Source organism: Adelges cooleyi, unplaced genomic scaffold (genome assembly GCF_023614345.1).
Source record: "Adelges cooleyi isolate 19-005CV unplaced genomic scaffold, UGA_ACOO_1.1 ACOO_flye_CR_arks_rails_tigmint_CR_PRNA_23, whole genome shotgun sequence".
Lineage (NCBI taxonomy): Eukaryota > Metazoa > Arthropoda > Insecta > Hemiptera > Adelgidae > Adelges > Adelges cooleyi.
Window position 1 is genome coordinate 3,959,541 of NW_026095893.1, and position 23,743 is coordinate 3,983,283.

The window sequence follows — 23,743 nt, forward strand, 5'->3', positions numbered from 1 at the left end:
ATCACGTGGCTTCTATCCTAAAAAAAAAAGTTCTGTACAACTAAATGTCAATAAATATACATACAATAATGAAATAAATTAACTAAATTGATATTTACGAAGGTACCTGTAATAAATCTTGTTTTGGAAATCACTAGAGGAAATGTCCACAAGTTTTAGTGCTGTTATATTAGTAATTTCTTAATATTCCTTTTTTAATTACACATTCAATTATGAACTTTTTTATTGTATTTTAAAATGTTCAATTTCCTTAATTATTGAAAAACAATAAAATATCTACCAATAATTATCTTAGACCGTGTAGATATTCTACTTATAGACTATAAGTAGAATATCTACAATAAGTTATAGTTACATATTATGGATAGTTGCATATCATATTTAGTTGGAAACAAAGTAATCATATTTTCAATAATTTGTTAAGATATAATATGATTTGTTTGAATCGAACAGTTTGATCATAAAACATGTAATGACCATAAATGTGCTTTACGCACTCCAGTCGTGGAATATGCTATCCCGAGACCCGAGAAGGTATTCTGAAGAGTAATCACGGTAATTTTTTTGAAAATGTGTCCGGAAGTTAGATCTCCAGATACATATGCTTAGAGCAACGCATGCCATACAAAAAGCTAGTTTGTGATGTACATTAATCTATTCGTAATAACACTATTTTTAACGTGTCTTATCTATCGTTGTATTAAATCGTTACATTTTCATACTTGTGAGTTGTGGGTGAAAATGTGTCGTTAACTTTTTTGAGAAAAGGGGTTTAAATTTCTTAACTCACAATGGCCATAATTCCACATGATAGTGGTTTTTGACGCCATGATAAAATAGGTATTTTTATACTTATTTTGGTATAAGTAGGTATATTTTTAGTTTGTTTAATATAGTTAAAAATTGTTTAATAATACGAAAATTATGTTTTTACTTAAAAAAAAAAAATATTCAATCTCTGCCTTCACCTCTGTTTAAACGTAAATATACGTACTTTGAAAAATGTTATATTATTTACGAAGTTATTGCATAAAAAAATTAGTAAAATTTGTTTTTGCTTATTAACTTCAAAAGTAAGTCCAACCGCTTAAAACTGACTTCACGATTAAAAAAAAAAGTTACTTGAATCTTAAGTCATTATTCATTTGCTCCGAATATGCTACTAGGTACGATTTTTAGTTCTCATTAACATTTTTTACTCAAATGGAATGAGTTATGCGTGTAGAGCTTTTGAAAAAAACCTACCTGACTGTATTGTTATTGAGAATTAAATTAGCAAGCAAACATATACTTATTTTGTATTTGTTCTACCTATATGAATAACGATTTGATAGTAAACATAAAATAGAATTTATCGTAATTCGTAAGTATACAATAATTAGTGTTTTGTAATATTATACATCATATTACATTAATTATTATTTATATTTTAAAATATACATATTATAAATTATAGGTTATAGCCTTGTGATTAGTTAGAGAGTACTGTAAGTGAAATAATATTAAGAACAATAAAAAATCTGAAGTTTCCAAGTTGTTATGAATAGTAAATACTAATTACTAACATCAAGTCTTGACTCGTGTTGTTGGACAATTTGTAAAATGTATTAATTAAAAAAATTTACAAGCATGATACTAGCAACGTATTTTATCAATCATAAAGCCGACCGTGTGATAAGCATCTGAAAACACGTGCTTCTTAACACAACCTTCGTTCCTAACACCATAGCAATCATGAGCTGAGCTCGTCCCATGGGCCATGCGAAATTTTGTATAATATAACAAGGTGTTGTTATTAAATTATTTTTGATTAGCATTTATGTTTAACTGTTTAAATTAAATAGACTGGTGTAGTATTTAAATATAATTCAGAAATATGGAGTCAACCCCAGCCCCAGCTATCGAAGAGACGAACGATAAGAATGAATACGAAGAATATCAAGAAGAAATGGACACATCGGACGAAGAAGTTAGTCAAAATTTCAACATATTTTAGAACTCAAAAATAAATATAAATAAATTCATCCTGTTTTATTACTTAAAGGACATAAGGAACACTGTAGGAAATATACCTATGAATTGGTATGATGAATACCCTCATATTGGTTATGATTGGGACGGGAAAAAAATTATCAAGCCGGAACGTGGTGATCAGTTGGACAACTTTATGGAGAAAATGGAGAATCCTGATTTCTGGTAATTTATCATTGAAATGTTTTTTGTTGATTTGTTGTTGAAATGCCCATTATGAAAATTGTTTCTTTTGCCTTATGAAAAAAAGTGTATTTGCCTCCAATAAAAAAAAAAAGTTTTAATTTTGCCACAACAATTTAGACTTACTTAAAACTCAATTGAAGCCATCTAAAATGTATTACTTTTGTGGCAAATCTTTTTAAAAGAAAATAATTTAAATAAGTTTTACTAATTTATTTATCATTAAGATGCTAAGATAATATTCCATAAAAATGTTCAAATACACTGGTTTATGTGACATTAAAAAATGTCATTATTTTTCGTAAGGAAAATAATACCCATTACTTTTCATTACGGGTGTTGATATAAAAACTAAATAATAATTATTAAACATTAAAAAAATGTGCATATAAGTAATATTTATGTGTAAATGTAGGCGTACTGTTAGAGATTTACAAACCGGTCAAGATGTTGTTCTCAGTGATAAAGATATTGAACTTATACAGCGAATAGAATCTAGTAAAATACCAGACTCGACATTTGAAGAATATGCAGTAAGGGTTTAGACATTTATTATTATTTTTTTTCTTTATTCATCTTAGATCAACAGCATTGGCTGCCGGGCCATTAGTTACATTTTTTGGTTGTTATATGTACATATAAATTGGTCAAATAGTATATTTGATAAAATTACAAATCAATTTTAGCCTTGGATCGATTGGTTTACTTCAGAAGTCATGGACATGCCTATTCGTAATTCAGCTGACCATAAAAGATCATTTATAGCCAGTCGACAAGAAGCACAACGTGTTGAGCGCTATGCTCGTTTAATAAGAGCCGGTTTGCTCAAAACAAGGGAGCAAAAGCGCAGGGAGCGTGAAAAGAAACGCCAACGTAATTTCTACATGATGTGGAGTACAGATGACGCCGAAGATAAGAGTATGAGAAGAATCACTGATCACATACCTGCACCAAAAAGAAACTTACCTACGCACGCCGAATCTTATAATCCACCTCCAGAGTTTATGTTTAATGACCGTGAAGTGAGTTATAATAGATTTTTAATTGTTTTAATTATCATTCAACAGTTATTTATATTGTATGTAATGGTTTAGATGAGAATATGGAAAAAACAAGAGGAAACCCCGTGGAAACGCAAGCTACATTTTATACCGCAAAAGTATCCAAGTTTACGAAGTGTACCCGCTTATCCCAAGTTTACCAAAGAAAGATTTACGAGATGTATGGACTTATATTTGTGTCCCAGAGCTAGAAAAATGAGAGTAAGTTCTTAGTTAAAAGTCAGAGAATGAAAGAACTATAATTTAATTTTTGTTTTGCCATTGTAGTTAACCATCGAGCCAGAAGATCTTTTGCCTAAGCTGCCTAGTCCAAAAGATCTTCAACCGTTTCCGACGATTCAGTCTTTGGTATTCAGCGGTCACACTGATATGGTTCGGTGCATATCAATTGATCCAATTGGTCAATATTTATTATCCGGTTCTGATGACATGACAGTGAAAAGTAAATAGTATAAAGACAATTCATTATTAGTAATATTTTACAAACTATTATTAAATTCTATATTTTTTTTAGTTTGGGAAATTAGTACTGCTCGTTGTTTGAGAACGATACCAGTTGGAGGTATAGTGCGAAGTGTTGAATGGAATCCAAATAAGGCTTTATCGCTGATAGCGGTCGTTGCTGATCGTAAACTGATGATAATAAATCCCGGAGTTGGAGATCACTTGGTTGTATCTAAAACAGACACAATCCTTTCAACACCTCCTGTTCAAGCATCAATTGGTTTGTATATTTAAATATCATAGTTCTTAATTGTAAAGTATTACTTATGGTTATAACTCACTTATATTATTATGTCTTCAGTGTCCGATAAAGTCAAAGCAGTTGTTCAGTGGGAAGAAGCTACACCTGAAGAATGGGAAAATGGCATTCGTATAGTGTTAAATCATTTCAAAGAAATAAAACAGGTTAATCAATTTGCATTTATTTAAGTTTATTATTATGTTTTATAACAGTGTTCAAGTACACGTGTCTTAAGAAAACTAGTATGTTTAAATTATCTTACAAAAACGAACAGGTTTTGTATTCAAATTAAGACTTACAGATTTGTTGTTTTTCCAAAGAGTACTAAAATATTTGCTTTTTTAATGACATAAGCTAATACTCTTAGTTTTGATACAAAGCTGAGAAGGTATTAGTTTATTTTACAAATGTTTTAATAATAAAATTTATTAGTTTTCACTGGAAAAAACACGTTATTTGATGTATAGTTTGTCAAAATATATAAGAAAAAATATCATGTAAATTGTAAGTTATACAAGTAAACGAACCGATATTGATTTTCATAAATTAGAAATTCTTGTCATCATGGTTCAATTTAACCATGCTTATTTATTATTTAAAAATATTTTTTCTATAACATTTCAACCATTTTAGGTTACTTGGCATGGCCGTGGAGATTACGCTGCAACTGTTATGCCAGATGGAGCGAATCGTTCAGTACTCATCCATCAAATGTCGACTAGGCGTTCACAATTACCATTTGCTAAATCGAAAGGACTGGTACAAAGCGTTCTTTTTCATCCAATTAGACCATTCTTATTTGTTGCGGTAAGTTTTTAGTTTCAACTAATTTGTTCAAAATAAACACGTTAAAACCTTTTGAAATTATTTTTTGTTGTAGACTCAAAAAAATATTCGAATATACGATTTGGTCAAACAAGAATTATTTAAGAAATTAATGAGTTATGCGAAATGGATATCTTCAATGGCAATTCATCCAGGTACATATTTGTGTTACATTAATATCAATAATAGATATATTTGTTTTTTTTCTCTTAAGCAATATTTTACATTTTAGAAAGTGTAATTTTTATTTCATTATTATTTTAATTGATGTTTAATTTAGAGCATATAATATTGTTAGTTATATAAAATGTACTAGTCATTTGCTAATATATTTAAATATAATTTTAATATCTATGAAATCATAAATAATCATGTTTTTTGCAGGCGGCGATAACTTAATTGTTGGAACTTATGATAGAAAAATGCTATGGTTTGATCTAGACCTTTCTACTAAACCTTATAAAACTCTAAGGTTACATTCGACAGCTGTTCGATCAGTAGCGTTTCATAAACGTTATCCACTATTTGCTTCTGGTTCTGACGATAGATCATTGATCGTTTCACATGGAATGGTCTACAAGTAAGTGTATTTTGTTATTAATGATATTTTGAATTCATCAGTTTTATTACTTATTCTTATTATGTTTATTTTAGTGATTTACTTCAAAATCCTTTAATTGTACCATTGAAGTTACTGAAAGAACACGAAGAAACCTCAGATTTCGGTATTTTTGGTGTGACTTTCCACCCTACTGAACCGTGGGTGTTGACTTGTGGTGCTGATAAAACCATTCGATTATTTACGTGATTTTATATATTTACAAGTTTCTAGACTTAAGACTTTTTTTTAAATACAATTGATGTTTAACAAATTAAATGATTCCATATTAGTTTCTTAAATCAATTGGGTTAACCATGAACAAAGAGAAATAATATTAGGAATAGCGATGAAAATAAGTGCATAACTTAAAAAACAGCAGTGTGCTAAAAATGGTGGAGTACCTGTAATGTATCAATTTATTATATTTTATTTAAATTGAGGTGCTTAAATTCCAATAAGAACCATTGGTTATGAGACAGCAATGTTAATTTCTATAATTTTCAAAATATTATGCAGTTTATGTAACCATAATACTGAGTCGAAATCAAACCTAAGATCACTCAAATTAGACCTTGATTTAAATTTATTATTAATAAAAAAAACCCATGAACAAATTTTGAATTAAATTTTGTCTTACACTGGTTATCATAGCCTTAAAAAAAGAAAAAATAAGATTGTGACAAAAAAAACATATCAAAGCATATTTTATTTTCAACCATTATAATTATTATTATCAAGATTCAAGACCATAAACATAGCTGTACGGTTATGTTAAAATACCATCTTCCTTACCAAAAAAAAAAAAAAAATATAATCACAGAGATAATTTTATAAAAACAACATACAAAAAGTATCTTAAATTTTATTCGAAATATTAAAAATATTTCCCAATTTAAGATTATGATATTTACAGAAGATATTGTCAACAAATGATCTTTACTGTCATAGGCATTTTGCATGCATGTGTGGTTAGTATATAATATATTAAAAACATTAAAGTTATGTACATTATATATTAGAAAATTATGTACATTGTTAGCAGGACACTTGAGGGAGGGGGAGAAGGGTTTGATGAAATTTTTTAATTTTAATACAAATATCAACTTATAGGAGGCATTTTAAAATGATTTATTAAAAATTGATTAATAAGGAAAATTAGTAAAATGTATTTAAACATGTTTGTATATGAAATGTATATGCACTTTGTACATGCACATAAATCATAATATAAATGTTGGCACACATTGAGTGAACCGTTGTTCGAGTCCAAACACTACATTTCAAATGGAAAACTTGGAATGGAAATCTTTTGTTTTTTTTCCCTTCAACTACTTATAGTTTATACATTGGTAACTTATAAATAACATTTTTTTACAAAAGTTGATACACGTTGATCAATGTTGAGTGTTATTTATAAAACAAATAGTCCGCTTAATACCGGTTATATTTTTTGTTTACAAAAAATTGTTATGTGTGTCCGAGTCGTAGATTAAACCGAAAATAGTATTGATAACGAAAAAAGAAACATTTTTAATATTGCATAATTTTAGGAAAAACAATGAATATCGCCAAATTGATAACATAAACAATTTTATACTAGTTTTAAGTATTTTTTTTTATATTGGGTAAATAATTATAAAGGTCTTAGACAACAAATGGCATTTGAAAAAGGTTTTATAATAACATCTAGTGTATAAAAACAAAGAAATCGGAGAGAGACAAATATTAGTTCTTAATATTAAAATAAACATACCAAGAATGATATGTTAAATAAGTGAAAATTGCAACAAAATATAAGGGAACTACGTATTTACCTTTTTATACACTAAAAACCGTATTTGTGGGCAATTAAGTAGTCGTGAGATTTAAATTTCAAGTTGATAAATTTATTAAAACTGTTATTACGAATTAAAATTGATAAAAATATCGTATTTTATAATTTAAAAAGTTTTATCTTGGGTGCGGAGCACGGATGGTATTTTATCCTTATTGGTTTTTTACCAATAAACGATCAATTTATAGACCCTGAGTTCATTATTTTTACATAACATCGTTATTATAGTTTTATATGTACGCTTAAAAAATTGTTAACTTATCAACTAAATAGTGAGTAATAATAGGTATATAAGTTTATAATACTTAAGTAATTCTTAAGAATTTAACTAACTTAGGTAATACCATGATAATAAGTCTAGGGCTGTGAATTGAATGCATTTAAATGTTTTTCATTTTACTACTGCGTAGAAGGAATTCGTTCAGTCAAAGTTTGTTAATACCTCTACGAATGCGTCAACGAAATTTGATTTTTGCATATTTAAATTTAGATGCATATTTTTATGAAATCATTTAACTTAAGATTTTTTTAAAAATTTTTAGCCCGTATAGGTAGATACCGTATTAGTTTTTAGATTGTTTTAACCAGATAATCCAATCTTTGTTATTCTGATGTCTACAAATCGAATTATACTTACAAAATACCCAATACTGTTTATGTCATCTCTGTACATACAATTTTAAAAGTAGAAATTTCAATATGTATTTAAATAAAGTGTGTGATTTCATCATTTTAAATACGAACATTTATTTTCCATTTCTTTTTTTTAGAGAACATTTTAAATATTTGTTTTACAATGCCTGTTTTTAGTGCATTAAATTCACAACCCCGTGTATAACTTAACACGTTCATTAATAATACATAATTGAATCTGTCAATCTGTCCAAGAATAATTATTATACATATACATTATACACAAAAAAATAAACTGGGAAGGAGCTGAATTTCGAGGGGACCAAATGGATATTTCAAAGCACCATTGGACAAATTTAACGTCTGGTTTTAAAAAATGTATACCCATTAATAAATAGTATGGCTGGTATTATAACATTTCATCAATTAGGTAAATCCGATAGAAAGGAAAACAAATGTTTTTACATTAATATTTTTAAAAGTGTAAAAGCCGAGTTTTTTACACATTAAAGTATATGGCGTATGATATTTTTATGATAGCACCAACCTTATAATTATACGAATAATATAACTTATAATACTACTATTATTATAACATAATAACATTTATTGAAAGCAGTTTTCTACTTCGTTTTGGAACTGTATAATATGTATTGGGTTTTTTTTAAAGGCAGCATAACATAATGTTATGTTGTTTTAAAATACATTGACTTATTTGAATAGTTACCTATTACAATGTTGCATACTAGGATATATTAGGTAGATTATCTGCATTTGTTAATTTTAAAAACTGTCTTATAACTATGAATTAATGCTAAATTATATTTATAATTAATATTTAAATAATTAACCGAGAATAACGCGTTACAATTTTTTTCTGTAAAACATAATTAATGATTAAACACCACGTCTAATTATTGTATCTCTACTAAAAAGTGTAAGTTTTAAAGAAAAAAGTCGTTATAAATGGATATGTCGGTAATTAAAATAATAATAATACTATTGTTAATATTATAAAATAAGTACTCAATGTTGATCCCAACTAATATTATATTATAACAATAATAAATATAAACTGTCATTTCAATATTATAGTGTCTAACAACAGCTTAATATTTTAAATGACAAAGTTTATCGCAATCTCACTATAATGCCTAAAAATATGCTTGGAAGCAATATTCGATATAACGTCAAAAACAAATTGAAAAACACAAATTAAATACCAATCGAACCAATGCTGTTCGATCGATTCCTATATTATTTACTTATATGTATAGTTTTAGTATAATCAATTATTTATAAGTATGTTTATAAATAAAATTATAATAAATAATAGGTAACACTAATAATATATTATAATGAAAAACATTATAATATGGTATTCAAGTGTATAAAAATACAATGTTAATTGCGGCAAGAAATTCAGCACACATTTATACGTCTACAATTTATTAGAACTATGGACTTAAATAGAGTTAACCTAAATAAAAAAAAACGTATAATAGTACTTAAGTAAACCCAACCTAACCCGACGATTAACATGTTCTAAGGGTCACATTCGGGTTTGTATCCCAAATTTTTCCGCTGCAAGAACAAATGTATTTCCCGGAAATTCGGTCGACTCTTGTCGTCTCTTTGCCAGCACTCGCACATCAAGTCGTAAATCTCTTTTGGACAGTTGATCGGCTGTGGCAATAAAACCTGGAATTATACAATAAAAACGTATTATAATAATATAATTCTTATATCGCGTAGAACTTTCTAAAATCTAAAGTGTAATATTTTCCAAAAAAAAGGCTTGCCGAGTTTTTTATTTGAAAAATATATGTTGAACATGTTTTTCGTAAAAATTACATTATCTATCCCAATCCACATAATATTTTAAGTCGTACAAGCGTATTTTACTATTTAGACGAGGACCGACTAGGCAATCTTCACGTCTGACCTAACCGTGGCTGGTTAATAGGTATTAAAACTAGAATAAATCATAAAAAATTTCACAACCCCCAAAAGATAACAAACAATATTTGCATAATATTATAATATGTATAATGTGAACACAAACTTTACCGTTATCAGTGCTCACCAAAGACTGACCCGTTGAGAAAGACAAACATTCTTTTTTTATATAATTAGGCCAACTATAACGTTGCGTTACATCCGAAAGTGATGAATTACCTACCTTAATTATTACCTTCTTAGGCCAACTAATGCAACGTAAAATATTATTATTATTTTTTTTAAACATTTCTATTTTACTTCTCAACAAATATGTTTATAGTAAACACATTTAATAACGTTATGACAATTGAAAACAGACGATCAGTGGTGAACTCTGATGGTGAAAACTTATGTTGTTTTCAAGTGGTTTTTTGTTGTGGGTGAAATATGTAAAAAAAAAAAATCGTCTTTTATCCAATACATTTGGCGGCGTCACCTATTACAAATTTCAATTACTTTTTTTTTCGTGTCGATTGACAGAGGACAATCGAGCTTTCCGTTGTCGCCATACTATTTTATATTATATTGAATCGAGAGACGAGCCTTGACGTACATATAGGTATAAGGGGTCGGCGACAAAGCGGATATTAAAAGCCGAGTGTAATGGATACATAAAAGAATAAATTGCGGTTAGGCGGAAAAGCGAGATTAAGGAAACGGCGGCGCGGCATAACAAAGGTCGACGACAAAATTGATATAAATGTACTTTGAATTGCCTATTCGTTCCTTCTGTTGCACGCTACCCGGTGCGTCGAATTTCAAGTAAAATAAATAATAAAAAAAATAAGAGAGAGACTTGTTTTGAATTCCGAACATGCACATTGTCGTGAGTCGCGAACATCTTTAGACCGTGTATAGGTGCGAAAGTTTTGCGCGTGCCCGTAGTTTCTTTAAATAATTTACTTCGGCCTTTAATTTTTTTATTCAAATAAAACATTTATCGTTTGAAAAAATAATTCGAATGTTATGTAAAATGTTAAAAATTCACCGTATTAGGTCATTTACAAACCGCTGGACATTATCGAATCACAAATTTAAATTGTTTAAAATAAAAAAAAACAACGTAATTGTAATAGTCAATTAAAAATGCTTTTAAATAAAATATTGTTTGAAGTTATAACAGTTATAAATAATAAATATCGTACAAACATTATCTGTTTATTATAATTAAATAACTTATTCGATTTATTTTACTTGGTACTTGCTATTTAATTTAATATTTTCCAACTCTGATCACAAGTAGGTACCTACTCACTAATTAATAATTATTATTATATCAATTCAAAATTAAAATGTATTAATACTAAAACGTTTTGTAAACTGGTAGTCCCAAATTATCTATAACTATTATCTATATCTATTATAATAACAAATTATTAACCACTAAACGTTTAGAAAAAAATTAACATTTTTCAAGTTACGGCGTGCTCATTATAACAACAACTATAATAATTTATCAATTAATTATGAGATAGCTCTTGTACCGTACAAAATCAATAGATGAGTACACATACATATATATATATATATATATATATATATATATATTAGTTTTGTTTAAATAAATATGTCGGGTCCAAAAATCAAAAACTCTGTAGGTATACTTACAAAATTCACGTCGTTTTGATAGAGTCTAGTGATGTTGTCGACGACATGCTGGTCGCTAAGCTCATCGTAAGGTTGTTCTCTGGCAAACGTCAATATCTCCCACAAGGTGACTGCAAACGACCAAACGTCGCTTCTCGGCGTGTGTTTGTTCTACAATCAAATAAAGAAATTAACAATTGTTTGAAAACGTTTTAAATAATTGTAAATAAAACTTATGTTATTGGGAGGTTATCAATTTTTTGTTTACCAGTAGTACGCTTTCCCAGGCCATCCAGCGGATTGGCAGCGAAAGTCGGCCTTCGAAGTCGAAATAATCAGCCGAGTATACGCTTTTGCTTAAACTCATGTTGGACACTTTCACCGTATAATTTGGTCCGACTAAACAGTTTCTGTGAAACCAAGTAAGTATTTAATTATTTTCGTGCTATAATACCTAGTACAGTATTGTTTAGCGGCAACGGTTACTTTTTTTACTAGTTATTCCAAGTTGAAAACTCAATAAAAACAATTAATGCTGGAATGTTATTCACACGATTATTTGTTGTATTCAATTTATATGTATTTAATAGTCGCTCATTCGATTTTAAAGAAATTTAAAGATTTAACCAAAGTATCAGTACATCATAAGTAGTTAATGTAATTTGCCCCAAAGTACCTATTACAATTACACTAATTATACAAGGTGATCAATTTATCGTGAACCACTCAATATCTCATTGGGTTTAATTAATAATACAATTTTTTTTCCATAATGTTTTTATACACTGTGATCTCAATTTCTCACAATTTTTTTGTTTCTACCCCCCTCTACTTTTTGATAGCGACTTTTGAAACCGAAATGATAGCGCATACATTTCATTAACTTTTTATATTAAGAATAATGTACTACAAATTTTGGATAACTATTTTTAAAGTCAACAAAAAATATTATTTTTGAAGTAAGTATGTAGTTATATTATATTTTGTTGGTGTATGGTAACCGTACCTTGCCGACAAATCTCGATGGACGAAGTTGATCACTTCCAAATATTTCATACCAGAAGCTATTTGAGTGGCCATATGCATTAAACAACCGTAACTGTGTGAAAAATTATAAAATTATAACACATAGGTTTTTTTTTTAAATGGCGTTCGACAAACCTTAAAGTCTTCGCATAGGGAGGAAGTGGTGCGGCCGTCACAGCAACGTGTTCTTGCAAGAACTGGTTGAGGTCACCGTGTTGCATAAATTCATTAATTATGCAAAACGGCTCCTCCGACAAACAGCATCCCAGCACTTTTGTAATGTTCGGATCTCGAATTTTCCATAAAGATTCTACCTCATCATAGAAGTCATGCCTGCCAAAATACAAACAAATATGTAGAGTACAATAATATAAAATAAATATGACAGGCCCGAGTGCCATTTAATTTTTTTCGGATCATTCCGTGTCATTAATTTCCGGATAGAACAGAACTTGGTAGCAAAATTTCTTTTTAACATATTTTTTTTCTATGTAAAAAGTAAAAAGGACGTAAAATTATATTAAATTATGTTTTTTTTTGTTTTGGCAAAGTAGGTACATTTTGCTTACTACAAAAACAACATCTCTATTAACCTTAAATATTAAACGTCAACTGATGAAGCTCTTTCGAAGTAATCTGGTTTTAAAACGTTATTAGCCGTAAAAGTTTACCTAACCTATTTAATAACTTACTGACAGTTTTGTCACCCCCTCCTCCCACAGTAGACCGATCGTTTCTCGATTAAGCGTAATTAAAAATAAATTCTAGAAGAAATAAAATAAATAGTAATAATTTTTATCTCACTTAGTGGATTCTGACACTCCTTTCCTTAAGGACTTGACGGTGACCAGCTTACATTTCACCGACGTCATCTGTAGCAATTCATCGGGGAACGATTTGATTTCGCAGAGATGAATCTGGAAATAAAAAGATCACACGCAATTTGATTTCTAGTCGTTTCGTCTCTTATATACATATGCAGTCTACCGTTCACACATTGCTTACCTCGCCAAAATGAGTCTTAGTCAATGTCTGGATGATACTCAGGTTATCCCTGGGGAACTCCGGGGGAAACTGGCACAGAGTGTCATCGGATCTAGTCAGGGGACAGGTGGATGCGTTGCTGGCACCTCCTCCTCTGCTGCTGCTCGATCTCGAAGAGGTTGGCGGCGGCGAACGTGGAGGCGGTGGAGCGTTAATCTAAAGTTTACAGAGAGAATAAGTAAGAAATAAAAGCAGAAAATTTAAGAAGATTTATTCAGTAAATAAGTATACGCCGTGTAATTACTAATTATTATAAATAAACACATTGCTAGTTAAGGTTTAGTTTATGTACAATTTTATAGAAATATAATTATACAGTAATATAAAAAAAGATTATACACATTACATACGATTTATGATTAGAATAAAAACAAATATCAATTGTTGTTATAAAAAAATCATGTAAACAAGGTTTTTTTTAAATACACCTTATTTAAAAATATTTAATTTCGTGTTTCTTGAAAATAGAAATACTTTCCATTACCTGAGATTTTTATTTGTAAAGGAAACAGTTCCCTGGTTTGTTTGTGACAAATAATTTGTTTTGAGGAAACCGTTCATTACAAAACTCGTTTCTCTTCAAAAAAGTCGTATTTCTTGAAATTCAATGTTGTTTGAAATTATTAAAAATAATAAATATTCCATTTGTTATAAAACTAATTGTTGTTTAAAACTCATAAGGGAGAGTATAACAAATTATACTTTGTTTCGACTATTCCGATTCCTGTACTATATTATACCTAAGTAATGATGACCGTTGCACAAATGTATTACGAAGGTATTGCGCCGCAGACTTTTGACGGCAGTTGCGATTATGGCCATTCTAGACCCGACCGTAGAGGTACAATCTTATTTTGGAATTTATGGGGGAAAAGAAAAACTCGTTAGAGATTGGGAAAATAAAAACGGAAAGATAATTTCCTCTGCCCAGTACCAATTAAGGGGCAACAGTGCTGCACTAAAGCGGTTGTCTTGGACGTGGTGCGTTATCGCATCGCTGTTTGCGATTTATGAATTCCCGTGAAATATATTACAAGGCCAAAAAAACACGAAGCGAACAAACCGACATCGAGTGTATATTTTAATTACTGAAACAATAATAACATTACTATACATAGTGTACCGCAGTGGGGCCATTTAAATTATGTAATTGATTAATTAGCGGACTCGGTGGTTGGCGGAGTGCGGAATTTTCTACCGTGGCTCCACGACGATAACGATGGTGGCGTTTGTGTTTTCCCAAGTAGAACGTGTCACGACAGCTGTGCAGATATAATATTTAACTTGAGGGAGAAAAACGTCTTCGGGTCGAATGCTTCTGGACATAATTGTTAAAGTCGCAAATGAAATTCAACGCCATGCAAAACCGATAAACGGGTGTTCTTCTACCAACGCCCATGGTACAGTCAGAAGAACGTTTTGAGTCTTCTTATAAACAATAAAGAAATTATCAATATCCGATCACTTTACGAATTATTTTTTCCATAAACTGATTTTTCAACAACTTAACTCGTAAAAAATCGTGTTTATCAATCTCCTCTCATTTATTGCTGCGATTTGGCGAAAACAGTTAATTTTGAAGGTATATTTTTTTTAAATATTACTGCCTTTTTATGATGAACGTAATTTAACTTTTACCGGCAGTCTGTGCCCTGTGGTTAAAAGTGTACTATTATTTGATGGAAAGTTAAAAATCGACGAAGTCCGAATTCAACTAATGATCAATATTATATCCAAAATTAGTATACTGTCTAAGTGCTTGAACAATTATCTTAATTTTATTTAAGAATACTCTTTGTCAGCTTTGGTAATCTTTCAAATTGAAATACTTTTAATAAATAACTTAAATTTTTTATTAACAAAAGCGCTTCGACCGATCTCTCCTGTTTTGTACGAGAAAATTGAAGTATGTACTTTTGGAATAAATTGAAAACGTCCGTCGTTATTTTGAGAGAAGAACAAACATTTATTTATGGTTGCCCACGTTACTTGGCGATTGACCCGTGCATGCCACATATTTTAAGTCTTATAGAAACACAAATAGCCCGCTAATTGTATTATTATTATTTCACGAGTAATCTAATCATAATACTTTTGTATAAACCGTCTAGATTGTTGTCTGAATGTCCTAACTAAATGTGCTGATGTTTTTGTAATACTTGAGTTCAATTCTACTTATTATTATATTATTATTGTAATAAGTGTTTTTTATCTTATGTTTCGATTAAGAATAAATAAATAATTTATAATATATCTTTGAGTAAGTATTAAAAGAAAATTTTTTTTGTATTTTTAAAATGAAGGCTGCTTTAAGACTGTTGTAGAATAATTTGACAAAAAAAATATGTATTGCTTTATTAGTAGTTGCTATAGCTAATCCAAGTTACCGCGTGACCTTATTAAATATTATTCCTCTTATCAGTCTGTTATCACTATCAAACTTCTTATTAGACATACATATCAATCACAAAAGAGCGATTGCAAATATATACCAAATGGGGGTTGGGTTAACGGATTAAGTTGTATGGAGAATGCTAATGGATTCCAATTATTGTGTAAAATAGGTCACTAGAAGGAAATACATTTTTTTTTGTCTACTTTTTTAGGTTAGTTTGGACAACTCTTGCTCTACAAGAAACAAGAGTTGTCACCCTGGGAAAGTGAGTAAAAACACGTTAAATAATAGATTTATCGAGAATTCCATTTCCCAACGTTGAAAGATATTATTAGTAAAAAAATGCAATTTTAAGATTCTTATGAAACAAAGCGATTCGTACTTGACATACGTCTGAGGCAGCATAATACTTTTCCATAGTGTGTTTTGGTAACATTTCATCATGAATGGACAGCTGACTGCGATGCCCCGTTAAGGTTTTTGATGGCTGATGTACATGTGGAATCGCATATTCTTCCTGGGCGACAATATCTCGAACGTCTAATCGAACAAATAACACATGTATTAAACCACAAATTAAGAGTAATATATATAATATACGGTATGTATATATTGTTTAAAATGAATTTTCGTCAACATGTTAGTTGCTTCAGTTGGAGCTAAACACGTTTTGCTAACTTGCATAGTGCACAAAATTGCATTCTTGGGAAACGTGAAACACAAACCCATATAATTAATTTCTTGAATTATGACAAAACATAATATTAAAACGGATGAAAGGATATAGTGTATAAGATCCTTTACAACGCGAAATGTTGAATTATTTATGTTGAATAATTGAAATTGTAGTTTATGATAAAAACATTGTTTGTTAAGGTCCCTTTGAGAATAATAAATTTATTAAACGAAAATGGAAAATTATTATCGGATTACAGTAGAAAACTTATACTTAATGAGAAACTTGTACGCTTTGCATCCGCACGCTTTTAAAATTAGTGCTTTTGCACGATTTAATTAACGTTTCAGTTAATATTATGTACCGTTATGGGCGTTGTATATAATGCAGATGTTTGACTAATGAAACCCGGGTAAACCACTACTACGCGTGTAGCGTATATCGATATTAATAATTCGGGTTGGCTAAGGATTTAATTACAAACCCATCGAAACGAAACCGAGAAAACGTTTGAAATTACAGGTACGATGAAATGTTAACCCTTAAGGTGTATCCATATGCCTATCCGCCATTTGCACAAGCTGTATTGAACCCGAGAACGCACTGAAAGCTTAATTATTGTAGGACACGTTATTAGTTTGCACATATGTTAGACCCCTTAAGCGACAGCAGCTGTTGTGAATCGACAGTTAAAACGGCGAAACCAAGGAGACCAAGTAAAATTCTCCTTCACAAAACAAATGTTAGCATTTTTTTTAGTAATGGGTTATTGTCAATTTTCAAAATGTGTCAGAAAGAATAAAAAAGGAAAGAGTATTTTATGATACAAATATAATACATTTATTAACATGTTATAACTTTTGGTATTTCTTGTAAAATGAGAGTTCTCTATAAAATAGGAAATCTTAAATCATAGTTGTAGACAATAGTTACAGCAAAGTGCAATAACTTGGGAATTTCATTAGCCGTGTCTCACCAGCCAAGTACCAGGTATTAATTGTTAAAAATCAAACAACATTCAGAAAATAGCACTATAACTCAATTTGGAAAATGTTGAGGTTTTATGGACAGTAATGTTATTGATGTTTTTGAACACAATTCTCTTATACTTAACAGTCTTAATTGACTGTTTTTTCAGAAAAATTATGTCTAGCTATTTGTTTGATTTATTTAACCGATTTAAACTTGACAACAAAAACCAGTAATTTTCCGTTAGGAGTGGTTTTAAGTGGATAAATTTGAACAGTTATCTTAAACAAGGGTTTGAAACGATAAAAATCAATGAAATATGTTAAATTATTATTACCCAATGCTATAGTGGATTTTAAAATTAGTGATAAACTTAATTAGACGACAATGTTTTATGTATAGAATATACATACAAATATATTTATACAACAGTTACAATATCTTGGCTACTATAAGATTAGGGACACATCCGTGCCATGTTTAAACATCAGCACGCCACTTTTCATTGGGGTTTGTGTCGCAAAGCCATAAAACAATGTTATACTTATGTTTTATTATAATTGTCAGAATAAAATTTGGTTTCTACGTGTTGCGCCAGAGTAACGCGGGCGAATGCTGTTAGCCGGCGTTGGCTTGGAGATATTTTATACGTGCGTGGTCGCGGTTTAATGAAATTTTTCTGCGTTTCTATACGTAGGTATATTATATAGTATTTGTATTATTTATATTATAATCGTCACCATATCTTAATGTCTACGGGGGACGCCGGACAGCATTCCTCGGCCGCAGTCACTCGCGCTATATCAATAACATTAAAATTGTCCGGCCGTTGTCATTCGATGGAAAATCGTCCGGAAACACTCGGCGCGGCGGTCCGTTACCGTACCGTAATGCCGTTTGTGTGTATAGAAAAAAAAAATATATATAATAATAATATCGCGCCTAGAATTTTCGATTTTGAAAACGGTCCAAAAGCGACGGATTTTCTCTGTTTTATTTCGCTCTCGGGTAACATTAGTTTGGCCGGCGCGTTACATCGACAACGTTAAAATTTAATCCCGTTCTTCCTCGTCCCCGCCAAGTCTCTGGTATTGTTCCCTCTCTAACAATTCCGTCCCTATCCCCTTTCTCCCCTCTCTACCCACAGTCGAAACAACGTAATTTCTAACCCCCTCGGGAGCTTACCTGTGTAATCAGGACTTAAAAGCACCGACGGACGGCGAGCACTACCGCCGCCGTACGGCCTATGATAATTGCTGTTGCTTTTGTCCGAGTCGTCGTCCAAGTCCACCTGACCGTACACATGTCCGTTGGCGTTTACTCGAACCGGCAGTTCCTGAAACAATTCCGAAATCCCTATATAAGAAAATTATTTTCAATATATTATATCTATAGGCAACAAATTTTAATATTATTTGTGTAATTATTGTTATTTTGTTCAGTAATATCAATAAAAAAAATTCGTTTGCGAGGGGGAAATATCGAACTTGCATAAATCTTGTGGGTTACACAATCGTTCGACCATCTATTCTAAAAACTTGTAGGAAAGAAGTAAAATTTAAAAGTTTTTAAGTGAATAGTTTTCGAGATTCGGTGTATTCATACAATTTATGCATGGCCAGCTAACAAAATAATAAACCTAAACGTGATTTTATAATATGTTTTATAATCTGTCTTGTTAATTCGTACTCTTTGCGGATGATTTAAAATTACTCAAACCTATAAAGAATACCTCTGACATTACAAAATAATTTTGATAATTTTACTAAGCCGTGTTTAAATAATGATTGAGCTAAATGAACTACCATCTCCTTTTATAGATTCCGTTTTATCATAAACTTTCCTTAAAATCTTAATTTCACCTCACTTGTATCAGTTAATAAAATTAAAGATCTTGGTGTAATTTTTTCTTCTAGTATATTATTTATATACATATTATTTTACATATCTATATGGTTTACAGCTTAAAAAAGCTAAGTGCTTCAAAATAAAATGCTTAGGTTAAAAATAATTCTAGATTTTCAATAAAATTATTATGTATAAATTATGTAAAATAATAATAAAATTTATATATAATAAATTTAAAAAAAATTTAGAATGTGGAATAATTAAAATTCTAAAATCCGGATTGTGCTCAACGCTGTAGCTTTCCTAAAGTACACACATTTTGGGACGAATGCAGTATGCTGACCTAGATTAGTAGGCTCGGGTCTGTGTATACCTATTAAACTGCAGGACGTGGACGGGACATGTATGGATTAGAACCACCTATATTAATTATACTGTCGGCCTACATGACAATAATTAATACAAAAACTGCTAAAGTTATCCATCATTTTATATTGTCAGAATTTAATTGGTTTGATTTATTTTAATGGACGTGATTAGGTTTTAAATTAATGTTGTCTACTTTATCAAAGAAGATTATTAAAATTATTGCAATATTACATTTTGTTTTTCATCGTGTTACATTCTTTTTACAGACCGGTACGTTATTGAGTTCAGCTAATCACAACATCAATATAGAATTTGCTCTATGAAATTTAGTCGAGTTATGATCGTATTGGATATTTTCATGAATCATCTTTGCAACGTGGCAGCTGAACTCAATCCCATTCCCGAGTCATCTAAATCGTTCACTCGATGAAGTGCAGCAAATTTCATATAATATAAGTATTAAATATATTTTACAGCTTTTTTAATATTACAATGTTCACAATTTTATTGGATTGCGTTTGCCTGAATTTATTAGTTAAATTATTGTTTAGTAAAAAAAAACTTAATTTGAAAATATCAAAGTTTGCGATAGCAAAAAATCGAACTTGCCTAAATCAATCTTGGGGGCTATATTATCGTTTGACCTACCTTTCCAAAAAGTTTTCGGTAGTTGTAAAATTACAGAGACATTATGGTAATAGTTTTCGAGATTCTCGATTCGGTGTGTTCATAAGCTTTATGCGTTTGCCAACTGACTTTAACAAAATAAAAATACTAAACGTGATTTTGTAAAAAGTTTTGCAAGTTATAACCCTCGTGTTGCTAGTTTGAATAAACCAATACATATAAGTTTATTTGTATTGTATAAAAAAATGATTTAACATTGAAATAAAAAAAAAATGGAAATCATATTTATCATATTATGAATTTTGCCAGAATATCAATGGAAAATAATTAATATTCCAGTTTATGCCTATTTATATAGTATTAACATATTAAGCAAATATTCAACACAAAAATAATTCTTAGATTTCAAAATTACAAAGTAAAGCAAATGCCCCGAGGCACAGTAAGTCTATTGGACGATTGTAATCCAAATAATAAACGTTAATTTATAAATATATCTCATAAAAAAACTGATTTTATCTTGAAAAAGAATTCATCCATTTTATAAATTAAAAAAAAACTATTAGTAGGCACATTTATAATTACATTATTTATCTTTTTTTTAGGCCGCAACTTCTTATTTGAAAAGCCTCATTGAAAGTTTACTAGTTTATAATTGAGTTTGGAACTTTTGCGAGTTCAAAAGTTTGTTTTTGAATTTTTTTTCTTGAAACTGACTACAATCTACATCGCCTGTTCGCAATTAAAATTAAACTATGCATTTTTGTTGTTCTTCATGTTATGGTGTCTTATAGGTTTTGAGCATAATAGTTGGCCATAGCGAAAAGTAAATGTTTAAACTTTAAGGTTAGAATATATAATTAAAACCTTAAGAGAATGGAAATAATATTTAAGGTTATCGAAGAGTTACTAATTATATTATAATATGTTTAAAAAATACGCACAAAAAATAAATTTAAATAACTACATTTCTTCCAAAGGTAAATAAAAAATAATTGGCGTTGGCAGAGATCAGGGGAGGGGGCGACTTGGAATTCTATAAAACTTAAAAAAAACTTCAAACCTGAAATTAGTGCTACATTTAATTTGATTTCTGATTTCAACAAATTTCTACTAAAAAATAAATTTATGTATTTTGACGAGCACCAATTTTAAGTTTTAGGTTTTTAAAATCCCAAGGGGGGTCCTGATCTCCACCAATGTCCGCTGGTCGAGATGAACCCCAAAATTGTATGTGTATCTCATACGGTACGTGTACATGAATGTGCGTACACGACACAGTGTTACGACCAAGCTCCACAACATAAACGATTAATATGTATTCGTATGGTATCGAATTTAACTAAATGCTACACATTATGAGACCAGATCAGAGGAATAATGATGATATCGGTTGTAACGGATACTCCAGACATATAACGAATGCTGCCCCGTCTGCCAGCGACAATCGCTATTACCTCCAGGCTGGGCGGTCTCTCGGGATTCGGGAACGACCGGCCACCAATACGTTGTACATCCTAATTAATTACTCGCATTCCTGTACCACGTCGTGTTGGCATTTGTGTTCTTGCGCTTGTTCGTTATGTATTATACAAGTGTGTTGCATAGTCTACACATGTGCATTGGGCAAGCTGCGTTGGCAGTTGGGTCCTTACCGTCAGGTGAATGGGTGGCGGCAGGTGCGGTTTGTCGGCCGCACAGTCCTGGAACGACGAACTCCGGCGTCTGGCCACTGTGTCCAATAGCAACCGCCGTCTGCGGACCATCACGAACGCCACCGCAGCACCGGCCAACATGGTAGCCGCGGTCAGGGCGCCCACCAACAAGCCGATCAGACGTCGACCGCCGCCGCCTCCGCCGTTGTTGCTGCTGCTTACCCCGTCGCTGATGCCGCCAACACTGCTGTCCATGTTAAAGGTCTCGCCGTTTTTCGACTGCCGCGAACCTGCGAATTTGCCATCAAAACAACGATCGTTTATAGTAAAATCACACGGTATGGAAAGATAACGACCTAACTTGGGCCAAGATACTTTTTCAAGATAACGATAAAGAAAGTAACGGGGTCGCGCGTTCATTTCACAACTATACTGTCTCAAGTGGACGCCCCATCTGCCAATTTTTTTCTATTTATCAGGGTTCGATGCAAGCAAAGGGTTTCAAAATCTTAACTTAATACGCGAGACGGAAAGGGAAAAGGGACCTCTTGTCGCGTGAATCCTAATCGCAAAAGAGACCAAAACATCGACCAGGGTCGAAAACATATTAAAAAAAAAAAATGATGTTATCTTCTTAGGGGCACTTTGTTTTAATAGTTGGTTAAATTAAATAGTTTCATTCCAAAAGTATGTAAAGAAAAAAGTTGGCAGCATTTCAAAACTAAAGCGTTTTTTTTTTATTCAAAACACACATTTTCGGATAATAAATTCAAACAAATATAACTCGGCCAATTTTCAAGATAGGAGAACGATTCTGGTGTCAAAATGTTTAGAATTTAGTGCAGGATTTGGAATGACCAATTACTACAAATTTAATTTTTGCGACCAAAGTTCCCTTTTCCCTTTCCGCCTCACATATTGTAATAATGTGGATTTTTTTAGGGTTATTATTATTTTTTTTATTAGAGTATATTTTTTTTATATACCGAGCCAATGAGAAGGAACAGTTGGTCACATGATGTAACGTCTGTTCTCAACGTTTTTCAAAAATGTTCTTCGTAATTATTTATCAGTATAAACTGTCCTATTTTGCCTGCAATGGTCATAGAGTCTTAACATGTTATACTAGCGTGTAAAAACAATATTATACGACAAGGATCATTCATTTTTTTTTGGATACTTTAATATATCAGTTATTACTAAAGTCATTAAAAACTGAAATAAAGTGGAATTTTAAGTAACACATAAAATTGAAGCTATTTAAACAAAATCGATGTCATACGGTTTATAATATATTTTTGTTATATGTATCCAACATTTTAAAACTTTGCGCTAACATCAAACAAAATATGACAGTTTTAGAAATTATGAACGTCTGGCGGCCTACGAAAAAAGAGGCTGTATACATTATAAAAGTTGAAAAAAAATTAAATATAATAATAGATCCCTTTTTCTTGTGTTACGTATGTTTACAAATTTAACTTGATCTTAAATATTAGTGAACATTTGCCTATATAATGCGACTTCATAAATGCTAGTGTAGAGACCCTTTAAGTTAAAAGTTTCCAACAAAAATAGCTTTCAGCTCATTTGTTTATTTTTTATACTATAGTAAGTATATAGCGGGATTATA

The 23,743-nt window shown here is 30.6% G+C and overlaps 2 protein-coding genes across 3 annotated transcripts in view; one reads left to right on the forward strand and one right to left on the reverse strand.

Moving 5' to 3' along the window:
- The first annotated feature begins 1,724 nt into the window (after positions 1-1,724).
- On the forward strand, positions 1,725-5,735 carry LOC126836250 (ribosome biogenesis protein BOP1 homolog). Its single transcript, XM_050569494.1, has 12 exons — positions 1,725-1,969; positions 2,045-2,196; positions 2,630-2,747; positions 2,901-3,236; positions 3,309-3,476; positions 3,543-3,717; positions 3,790-3,999; positions 4,081-4,184; positions 4,654-4,827; positions 4,901-5,000; positions 5,230-5,425; positions 5,500-5,735. Exons 1-12 carry the CDS (start codon positions 1,877-1,879, stop codon positions 5,651-5,653), a joined length of 1,980 nt encoding a protein of 659 aa, XP_050425451.1. The 5' UTR covers positions 1,725-1,876; the 3' UTR covers positions 5,654-5,735.
- Positions 5,736-7,815: 2,080 nt separating this feature from the next.
- The window catches only part of LOC126836248 (discoidin domain-containing receptor 2), a 162,359-nt gene continuing 146,431 nt past the window's right edge, over positions 7,816-23,743 (reverse strand). For both annotated transcript variants that reach the window (XM_050569489.1, XM_050569488.1), the window contains 10 exons: positions 22,111-22,400; positions 18,797-18,947; positions 16,349-16,506; positions 13,533-13,727; positions 13,332-13,444; positions 12,663-12,860; positions 12,508-12,600; positions 11,770-11,911; positions 11,523-11,672; positions 7,816-9,614 (listed from right to left, as the gene is read on the reverse strand). In XM_050569489.1, the coding sequence (XP_050425446.1) occupies positions 9,459-9,614; positions 11,523-11,672; positions 11,770-11,911; positions 12,508-12,600; positions 12,663-12,860; positions 13,332-13,444; positions 13,533-13,727; positions 16,349-16,506; positions 18,797-18,947; positions 22,111-22,400 (1,646 nt within the window). In that variant the 3' untranslated portion in view covers positions 7,816-9,458. The remainder of the gene's footprint in view (positions 9,615-11,522; positions 11,673-11,769; positions 11,912-12,507; positions 12,601-12,662; positions 12,861-13,331; positions 13,445-13,532; positions 13,728-16,348; positions 16,507-18,796; positions 18,948-22,110; positions 22,401-23,743) is intronic.